At 33.9% G+C, this 11,335-nt stretch overlaps 1 protein-coding gene across 2 annotated transcripts; it reads right to left on the bottom strand.

The window, feature by feature from the left end:
- Positions 1-2,143: 2,143 nt before the first annotated feature.
- On the bottom strand, positions 2,144-9,506 carry LOC146745469 (uncharacterized). 2 transcript variants are annotated; one of them, XM_085499507.1, is made up of 5 exons: positions 9,421-9,506; positions 4,860-5,046; positions 3,673-3,997; positions 3,331-3,420; positions 2,144-2,979 (listed from the first exon to the last, which is right to left on the bottom strand). In XM_085499507.1, the coding sequence occupies exons 3-5, from the start codon at positions 3,883-3,885 to the stop codon at positions 2,803-2,805; spliced, it is 480 nt and encodes a 159-aa protein (XP_085355633.1). In that variant the 5' UTR covers positions 3,886-3,997; positions 4,860-5,046; positions 9,421-9,506; the 3' UTR covers positions 2,144-2,802. The 2 variants fall into 2 exon arrangements, with proteins under 2 accessions (XP_085355633.1, XP_085355632.1); XM_085499506.1 differs by lacking the exon at positions 9,421-9,506 and having other exon boundaries at positions 4,860-5,394.
- Between the last annotated feature and the right edge of the window lie 1,829 nt (positions 9,507-11,335).

Here is an 11,335-nt window from a genome sequence, read left to right as displayed (position 1 = left end):
CTATATACGACGTAAAACTGTCACAGGGTGCTAGTTGGGCCGAGCTAAGATTTCGCATTGTCCCAAACAAACAGCGCCTATATCACCCCTGTGAACTTGGTTCTTTAATAATTTTAAACATAAACAACAAGCATCCGCTTAACGAGTAAGGTTTAAACAACGTACTTTATTCCACACACCTAAAATATGGGCAGGACAAATCTAACCTGTTACAAACGGTAGCGGGATACACGTTGTATTATTACACAACAAATATAACACTATAATAATTTAGTAATAATATTGTATTATATTTCCACACGGGAAATATCTCCAGCGATTGATTCTTGGCCCAATTTTAATGATATTGCTAACTCTATCAGAGCCTCCAATTTCCGCCCTTTCCGGACGACACCAATATTTCAAATATCTTAGAACTAACATTATTTATCTCAACAACATCAACATTGAATTCCAGAAGGTCTGCAACTGGTGCAAATAAATTAACCAACTCAGACAAAACTAATTATATGTTAATTAGAACACCCCAGAGAGCAATCTATACTTGTGATAACGTTAAGATCCAAAATTAAACTGTAGAGGGCGTCACATCTACAAAGTACCTGGATATGACAATTGACAATACATTTAATTGGAAAGAACACATAGAACAAATTTGTAAAAATACTTCACCTAAAATTGGTATTTTGTCTAAAATTGGTTATTTGTCCTACGATCTATTCTTATCTTGCTCAACAACTCCCTCATTTTATCACATACTACTTACTGTATTGAAATCTGAGGTAACACCTACAAAACCTTTCTTGACAAAATTCTACTACTCCAGAACAAAAATTGTTTGCTTGATTTTCTTGCCCCAAGGCCCTCTTATTAAAACAACTAAATATTTTACGCATCTATAGGTAAATTCCATACCTGTTTGTTTTTTTATTCTTAATAAGAATTCGCTTGCCCATAATGTTGAACACTACTTCAAACACGTCAAGCATCTAGTTCCATATATCATATTCCAAGAATGAATCTTATTACTAATCAAAACATTATCACCTATACAGCAGCAAACAACTGGAACTCACTTCCTGATTCCATAAAAATTATCAAAAGCAGATACATATTTAAAAATACGTTAAAACTGTATCATATGAATCAGTAAATGTGTCATATTTAAAAGTCTGTATATAATTATTTGTCATTTATCATCAAATTAAGTCTGCTTTGCATTTAATTAATAACATCAGTATTACGGGGTCACTATTTTGTATGAACCATATCCGTGGTCCTCACTATAATTATTATTATTATTATTATTATTATTATAATTATTATTATTATTATAATTATTATTATTATTATTATTATCATTATGTACATTATTATTTATATTATTTATTGTATATTTTCTGGCACCAAGCACATAAACATATGCCTTCATTTTATCAAAAGCTCTGGAACATATGATTCGCCTTTGTCTCATTGAAATTTCTAACCGAAATGCACTCGCGGAGATAACTCGTATAACATAACACCTCTTCTTAAACGTCTTCGTGTCCACTCACTAACTCACAATATACACACTTGGTTGCACAATTCATTTGAATTTGTGTATTTAATTGAATATGCAGACAGGCGAAACATATGTATATGTTTTTCTAATTAACTATTCAAAATAGCGAAACGTTTCGAACGTCAGCTTTACTTTAGTAGTATATAAAAATGATGATTTTGATCACTCTTTACCTGTTACCGAAAAAAACCACTGCATATTTATCAGTCCGAGCAGTGTTTATTTATTCAGCTTCACATTATGCCTGTATTCTAATGCAGATTGTACCCCACTATACTTGAATTTATATGAGAACCATTTCAATTGTATTCTCATATTGATTGTAAACTACTAAACCTGTGACTATGTAAATGTGCAATGTAAACTAGATATGTATTTGTATTGAGACGTGAGTATGTAGATTAAGTTGGCAAACCAATACACATTTATATCTCACACTTAATATCTCTACAATGTAAAATATTGTCTGTCAATCAGCACACTGACATCCATATGAACATTGTAAACTGTTACATCATCAGGGCCACAAGTCTATATGACGAAATCTCGCCAAAATTAAAAATTGCTAAAGATGCAGTATAATGTTATAATTACATTTATTACCCAGTTATCGATATATGAATTGAACTAAGAATATGCACGATACATACACCCCGATACAAGAAGACTATCATTTACACACAGGCTATTAGAGAGACGATCATGTAATGATGCTAATATATATGTAATTCTAAAATAATTACAGTAACTTTAATTTAGGGCAATAAATTACACTTAAATACTGCCAGAGTGAATTAAATTGTCCGATCTATTACTGTGTCTATATATTTGTACAATTTAATATTGTAGAATCTGTGTTTTAATTATGTTCGCCTGATTACTCGATACATATATTATATAATTATTCCCAATAATTCCCAGCTTATGTTTTATCTCATTTTACATATGCAGTATGTTAAAGTGCACGGCGCGCAAGATTTCAATTTGAATGAATTGTACTACTCAAGCATTTATTTAATTATAAATTAAAACCTCTATATTAATTACTTAATGCGGTTAATTTCATTTAGAATTGTGTGTACATGTCAAATGAACTTAGTCTCATACGCCAACGGAGTACACATCACAGCTGATATCATGAATAAATGTTATATACCAAATACCAAATTTTCTCAAACTACGCAATTGAAAGAACATAACTATTGATAACTAGCACAAGATAATTAATTCTCATCTTTTTATGTACTAGCCTGAATCCAATGATTAACAATATTAGGATCATCAGAATAATATTCGCAAGTATAGTTGGTATACACATCATATTTACGAATAAAACACATTCTATCTCGCATTGAGTCTTCTTCAGGAAGTGCCGCCTTAAACTCGATTTGCTCGGCGATGACTGTAGGACAATCCTATATGTGAACAAAAATTGATTTAAGAAATCAGAGGAGAACATTTTGAAACTCAATGACAAATAAACATATACAACGACTGAATTATTTCTTACATTCGACACAAAACAGTTACTTTGACTGGATTATTTCAGCTAGTATTATTATATCAAATTCAAACATTCCATCATCATTTCAGTGGTTTTAGTTTATATAATCTGACATGAAGTATTATATATTTAAAAAATAATTAAATAGTACAATTTTCAAACCATCGCAACATCCAACCTCAGCGCTAGCTAAACTTTAATGTTTTATGTGTTTTTTTGTAGTCTATGTTGGCATATAAATAATCATCGCAATGAAACTCACCACAATTTTACAAACATTGTGAACCCACGCGTCTTCTATTACATCGATCTCACATTGTTGACAATTGTCAGTTGGCACCGCTACAATTCCCTGTAAAACAATGTATATACTATGTTTTAAGTAATAAAAACAGAATAATAAAATAATCTTCTTAGGCCACAACATTAGAAAGTATTGTTCATTAGACAGTATGAACTTCTTGGAAATTTCTATCGCACACAAACGCACCATTTTACAATAATATTTCACAAAACATACTCAATAATGTTTGAATTGAATTAGCAAATTACATTGTTGATGGCGCGCTAAACCAATTTGACAGAGAAATAAAAAATAACATACTATATCACCCTTTTTAATGGAGTCGATTTGCGATGCGAGTATGGAGACATACTCAAAGTGGCGTGTACCAGGTATGAATGCTGCATTTCCATAATAATATGAAAAGTGAGACCTAACATCTTTTCCCTTAATTCTATTTTCAATGTCTGCCATATAAAGTGGGCAGGTGAAATCTTCAGTGCATACACTATGCCATACTCCATTTTCATACATGACATCATTACAATCCACGCAAGTGCCATTAGCTGGGTTCCCAGCATTTCAGCATTTGATGTAACTGCCATCATGATCAAACCACAAATCGAAAGTGATGCAAACATAGTTTCTGTAAATAAATTAATAGATTAAATAAATAAATCCGAGACAACGAATAAAGCAGCGCAACATTCAACACAATACTCGGAATGCTTTTGATGACTTGACAGATATATGTGTAGTCTAGGAATGTTTTAATTGAAAGCGCCTAACTTTGACCTCTCAGATCAAATCCCGTCGGGAAGTGTTCCTGTATCGTGCATTGACAATCATGTTCATTGGCGACTGAATCAATCATAGATAATATTTCAGACAACGTAATTACGTTTTATACAGATTCAGTGTCGTGGAATATTATATTTTTTAATTATCACGGTTGAGCATGGTTAAGCATATTAGGTCGATGCAAATTAAACTCTCCAAAACTCCATCCAATCCCACTCATTACAGTGGCGCATCGCGTCCTGATTTCACATTTTGATAAGGTGTAGGATTCATTATTTTCAGATTAAATCTCTATTGGTGGTTATTAATATTTACTGTTGTCTAAGAAGTCGCGTACACTGTGTCTCCAACAATACAAATTTCAGTGTATTGGCTGTCGCACTGTGACGTCATTTGATTACGTTTTTGCCAATCAGCTTGCGAATGACTAACGCATGTCACTCACTGATAGCTGGTGATATGCTGTGACAGAGTTGTTTTTTAACATGAACATTTAATTACCATAACAGCTAATGACACCATTACTGTATCTTCAGGTGCAAATATTATTATTTGGTACTGTTGTGCCCTTTTAAAAATCGATATACTGGGGATTCAGCCCTTTGCTATTTGTGGCGTTGTGTGGGCTGATGAGGTCCAGTCAACTGTTAGTACGCCATCTTTGATGAAAACAAATTTATATTGGAGTACAAATATCTGATACATACAAGTGTGTGATCCAGAGTCATCTCTTCGATTTGTTTTAGGAAATAGTAAAGGTCTGAACGCTGAACAACTTAATCATGTGTTCAGTTGCAGTGATTCCAATATTTGGCGGTCGGGTCTGACGAAGCATGATATAGTTAGTCCTGGGAAAGCTGTAAGATTGCCGTACCGTACCTATCGATGTCCAATCTGGAAACAAGACGAGATAAACAGACAAGAAACAGGAAGATATACGAGCCCATTGGCTTCACCTTTTGTATTTTTCTGATATGACTGTACCTAGTTTGTGATCATTATATCAAGGGTGTGTCCACGAATATGAGTTTGGCCATGACATCACTGCTTCAAATCAAGCAGCATTTCCACTGGCTAGAATTTTTGAAATTTTGGGTATTTTAGGTGGGCGATATATTATGATTTGCTCTGGCAAAACAATCTACTTTTATTGCTTCAAAGAAAAGCCATTTTCCCTGTAGAATAATAACAGTTCATGTCTATTTCACAGTGCTACCTATGCGTCCGCAATATACAAAAACAACAGGGTAGAAGTTTTTTTAACCAAAAAAATAGTTACTATATCTGATTAATTCGTTTAAAAGATTCCTCTCATTAGTAAATAGCGCCTTTACTCCACAATATTTAGAATGAGTGGTTGGTCAAAAGTTTGATGAGTCAGGTGCATCTATTGGCTAAGCTTGTTGTACATAGATGCAAATGAGTATATGAACCATTAATGCTGTAGGGTGTACTGGGAGGGGTGGAGGCTTTCATGTTTGTAATGACTGGTTGTAATGCGGTATCTCGTTGTTTTCAAGATGCAGCCTGATATTTGTTGCTTTCTTGGTTGTTCAATTGTGGCTAAAATGTGTGTGGTGGGTGGAAGATGTGTTTATTGTTTGTTGAGTCATTGTTTAGACACCCTGCAGCTTGAAATGGTATGGTCCAAATCCAAATTCGATATGGTGGTGTTGAATATCTGTGCGATATGGCAGTGTCATATAAAAACCACGCATCAAAATGATTTCTGTTTATTTATTTACTGTTGTAGATCATGAGAACTAGCCATTGGATATGATGTCGGGAATAAATGGTTTTCTGAACAAGCTTTATTAATTATTGCTGGCAATATTCCAGTATGAATTGGGAGCAAACTGTGACACCAAATCTAGTCGTTGTATTGTTATGCTTCTAAAATATTTTTTTAAAATAAATTAAATAGAAATATTATGTGTATTTGTGTATGTGGAAACATGGCTTGCCCACTAAAAATATAAAGAAGTGTGGTCTGCAGTTCTTTTTTTTTAATTTTTTTTATTTGTGAAAAAAACTGGAGTGTAAACAATAAAACACTCACAGTGCAAGGCTAGTTCACCAACATGTCTATTCTCTTGCTTGAGTGTAAAAGTACATGGTTTAGTGACTACCTCTTATATTTTTAAATTTTAGAATTTTGTTTATTTGGGAAGGTTCTTCTATAAAAATAGAACAGATATGTATATGTAAATTTAATATAATGTTGAAGCCAATTGATTCTATTTTGACGACATACTGCTTCTTATTACCAGCATATTAAATGTTTGCTGCTATTTTCAGATGCGCGGATAGTAACCAAACCATTTTTCTTCATAGGGTGTCAGTTCGCATTTCTTCATTTTTTAAAATTATAATCATTTGAACGCAATATTCTGAGCTATTTGGACGACTTACTTATTCTAACCAATTTCAAACAAAAGCTGAAAACCTAGGCTTTTAATTATAAATAATTCGTATGAATAACAAATTAACGCAACGGCAGCTGTACATGTATTGGGTGGAGTATTTGTGCCACGCTATCCCAATCAACATGTTGGGTTAAACAGTGCGGCAGCGCTAAACTAGAAAAATAAAAAAACCTGAATAATATCAGACTTTAAGATTTCAACGGTAGAGTTGCGAAAATAATTCCGAAGCAATATGTAGAAACGTGGAACGATTATTTATAGACGAACTAGTCCACTGTCGTCGTTCTGACAAGACGCAGTCCAATGTTCACGGAACCGCCCGATTCCCACGTTTGCGCTGAAGTCGACCATCCATGGCCTTTCCTGATGAGGCGAGGTCGAATACATGATCCTGGGCATTACCAGCGTCAATAGATTTTTTGTTAACTACTCAGATTAACTACCATGTACATACAATTATTTTATAAACTAATTCATATCTTTCTAATGAGAAAGTGAGTAAAACATACTTTCTTTAGAATGCAATATTTCTATTAACGAAGTCCTGTCAGTGTCTGTTTTATATGTGACTACTATCATTTATTACTTATTTTCTATTAATTTGTGAGCTATCAAATACGTATTTGTTATTTTGAATTTCGCCTATGATAGCTATATTGATTACAGGGATTTGTTTATAATACTCTCATTATATAATGTATTTTAAGCCATAATTAGTCCTTCAAGGTCCGTTCCTCCCCATATAACTTGATGTAATGACTTCAGGAACCACTAAAACAAACATATGTCCAAACCTGTGTGTCAGTCATATGATTCTAAGAATAAATGTGCTGTCAAATAAGTATTTGGGTGATGAGCAACGAGCATTTTCCGGATTTTAGAGAAAAAACAGATTTTTTTTTCAATTGGTCGGTAGTTCATTAAACTGTTAATTTATTCACAGAAGCCAGCTTGTGCACAGTAACAACTGCTGTTTTTTCGTTCTCCTTTATATTCTAGAGTAACTTAGGTTCATGATGATAAAAGTCAGAAGTTTGCCATTACACGCTTTAGTAATTGCGTGGCCAGTGAATCAGCGTGAATTTAATACAAGTTTAGTATTAACTGCCTGTAAACATGTCATTATGGATGTTTCGTGTTTATTGCACTATTGAGTGCAAGGGTGTGGAAATTTCCTTAGCGATATATTTGAGGGGCAGAGTGTTTTACTTGTCGAACACCTTAAAAACTGTTCCGAATAGTATTCTTCGAGTACCAAAGTTTTCTGCAACTATTTTCATGTAGTTGGACTTGTTTCATCAGATAAAAGTGTTGACATACTTTTGTTGTTTACTTTTGAAAATAAATCGTTGTTTACTGTTATTTTCGTCCTGCTTCTTTACGTTCCTATTAGTTTCAACGAACTCAGCTGTGTATAAATTATTACTAGAGTGAACGTTGATGTCTTAAAATGTGCATGTTTTTTATATTTTTACTGCAGACTTCATCTTGTTACCTGAATGATGTTGAAATTCTATAATGGCGGTAAAACATATTGACAAGCTAGTAAATGAAATTGCATTGAAAAGTCAGTGTGTTAAACGACGTACAAAAAATGAATACTTCTGAAACATTAAAGGATAACAAATTGTATGTAGTCATTTCAATTGGAGATAGTTTTTTGATCGTTGTATCAAGGGTATGAAAACCTATGTTAGTTGTGTCTTGGCTCACTGTTTTAATTCAAGCGGCAAGTTAATGTTTTAAACACTGAATAGATGACCATCAGCCAGAAACTTTAGACATTTACGAATACTAAGAGTACAGTATTTTTAAGAATATCATGAATTATGTATAAATATATCATTAACAGTGATTTGCATATTATTTGCAATAAAGTATTCCATTATTTAGCAAATCCATGGTACGGGTTTCCATGAATATGATTACAGTGTCGTTTTCTGAAACGAATAAAGGCGAAGTTATTTGAAAAGGAGGAATAAGTACGATGTAACAATTATTTAATACTGAAATTGGCTGAAACTTAAATGATCCATTGTCAAATAACAATGGGTTACGATACTGAAATCAGACAGGTTTGTAAGGACGTCGTCCTCTGCTCGTTACGCTTTCGCGTGACGTTTCATTTAATATACACTTCCAGATTATGCAAATGTTGTCACAGCTATATTGGCCGCCCAAGTGAGTTGCATGATCGTTGCAATAAATTAATATTAACCCAAGCTGATTCCCGTACTATTATTATATTACAACTACTGCGCAGGCAGTACTGTTTCTAATGACGATCTGGGCAGTATATTTAAACAAACACTAGAATAGCGTGATGCGAGATTACTGCAGATGACTACAATGCTACTTCACATCAGTCACTCGTCCACCAGCAATGTTAATGTAAATGATTTAAAATACAATAATATTTGAAGGAAAGACAAGTTTCTTTCTCGTCTCATTTTGTTATACGAGATTGTGTAGAGAAGGAATTTGCTTGCCAAGGATACTACTCTTAGAAAAAAAATACATAGAATAGAATAACACGCATATCGACAGAGGTACTTACAATGTAATATGTAAATATACTTATGGAAGCATGACTAAATTTTCATCGAGTAAACTGTGAAATTAATATTTGTGATTTGCATATCATTGAGCCAAATTCTCTCTCAGTAGAAGTGTCATAATTTAAAAACACTATTGTTTTACTTACTATTCCAATTATCATTTATATGAATTATTATTCCGATACTGATGAATTTGTCTAGCAGATGAATACAAAACATAGCAACAGTGAAACCACATACACACATACTTAACTAAGCCTTAGATTACGTAAAACAAGTCTCACCTGTATTGTTGTCGTAAAGACAGTCAACACTTGCAAGCCCAGTTAATGTTTATTTCACAGTGATGTCTATGTGATCAATACAACTACTATGCGTTGTCTCTTAAACATTTTTATCATTTTTATTATCTTTTAATCTTTTAATCCTCGTGCCTGGCAAAACGAGGCTGCTATATTGTGTTTTCCCTGTTGAATCGGTGTTCTAAAAAGCCGAGGTAAAACAACAAGGTTGTAATTTGTCTAACCAAAAACAAATAATTAATACATATATATGTGTAAAATTATAATGGTGAAACACAATTAATTATAATTTGATAACGGAGTGGTATTGCCACTTATTACCAGCATATCTATGATTTGTTCCTATTTCCAAATGCGCTGAGAACGACCAAAGCATTTTTGTCACAGGGTCTCAGTACAACCGAAGTGATTACCAATATGTTGTCAGGACTTTTATGTCAGTAATATGATTCTGCGAATAGATTTCTTGTGAAATAAGTAGTAAGTTGGTGAGCACGAGCATTTTCAGGATTAAAAAAACTGAAATATAAAATTGCTGATCGATCGATAATTCTTTGAGCTGTTAAGCCGAGTACTTTATTAAGAACTCCAGGTTTAAATACGCGTTGTACTATTCGGTATTGTAGAGTGTTACGTCTTCGGGGCTAGACCCCTCTTCTAACCACTTTTCTTTTAACAAATTCAACGGACCCCTAACCACATGACCAATTCAAATGGACTGAATCTTAATGACTCCTGAACCGAGTCTCTAACTGCAAATAATAACAAATTTACACCTTCATCCCAATCTCTTTCATTCTCCAGACAATACACTCACATCATACTCTTCAGAGTTGCATGAAACCTCTCTAACACCCCTTGGGACTCGGGATGATAAGCACTAGATATAATCTGCTGATCCCCTAACTCGTACACCACCTGCTGGAACAATCCCGATGTAAACTTTGAACCTTGGTCCGACTGAATTTCTTTGGGCAAACCCACGAAAGTGAAGAAATTAATAAGAGCTTTAGTCACACTTGAGGTGGTTATATTACGCAATGGAATAGCCTCCGGGAATCACGTTGCTGTACACATAACTGTCAACAGATACTTATTTCCCCTCTTTGTTTTTGGTAGAGGACCCACACAATCAACTATGACCTTACTAAATGCCTCACCAATAGCAGGTATAGGTTTTAATGGAGCTACAGGAACTTTCTGATTAGGTTTACCTACTATCTGACAATCATGACAATTTCTACAGAACTCTGAGACACTACGCTTAATACCCGACCAATAGAAGCGTTTCATAATCTTGTTTAAGGTTTTTGTAACATTTTAGCCTCTACTTCCAATTCTTCAGCAATTGTTAATAATTCCACTTTCTTACACTCTTCTAACATTTCAATGGAGGGTTTCTCAATAAAGGCTTTTACATCCATGGTGTTAACTCGCTGTCGTTCACTGATTTATGTGGTTTAACAATATAATTTGGATATACAACTTTATGCAAATTAATCGCGGTTTAGTTCGGCTTCTGTTCGCTCCCGGACGAGCCCCCAATTGTTACGTCCCCGGGACAAGGTCTAGTTGTCAAATAGAACCAAGCCCCTGAAACTAACGTATGGTACGAGCCCCCACTTCCGGTAATGGAAGAATGACACAATAAAATGTTACAAAATTAGATTTATTGTACTAGTCCAATCAGTAGTGACAGTAATAACAGCGAGCATAGACCGGGGTTGATAAATATTAACATTACAAATAATACCTAGTAGTTTAATATAACAGGTGGACGTTTTCAATGATAATAATCACTACAAAAATATATTCAACTATGAGCATGTCTCTAAATCAGTGCCAGTTCGTTGAGTTAACAATTCGGCGAGAGTCTGCGGTCTTGACGAGGTGTATT

The sequence above is a fragment of the Saccoglossus kowalevskii genome, chromosome 5 (assembly GCF_978046115.1).
Source record: "Saccoglossus kowalevskii chromosome 5, keSacKowa6.1, whole genome shotgun sequence".
NCBI lineage: Eukaryota > Metazoa > Hemichordata > Enteropneusta > Harrimaniidae > Saccoglossus > Saccoglossus kowalevskii.
The sequence above is the reverse complement of the archived record's forward strand: the minus strand, read 5'-3'. Positions and strand labels throughout refer to the sequence as shown.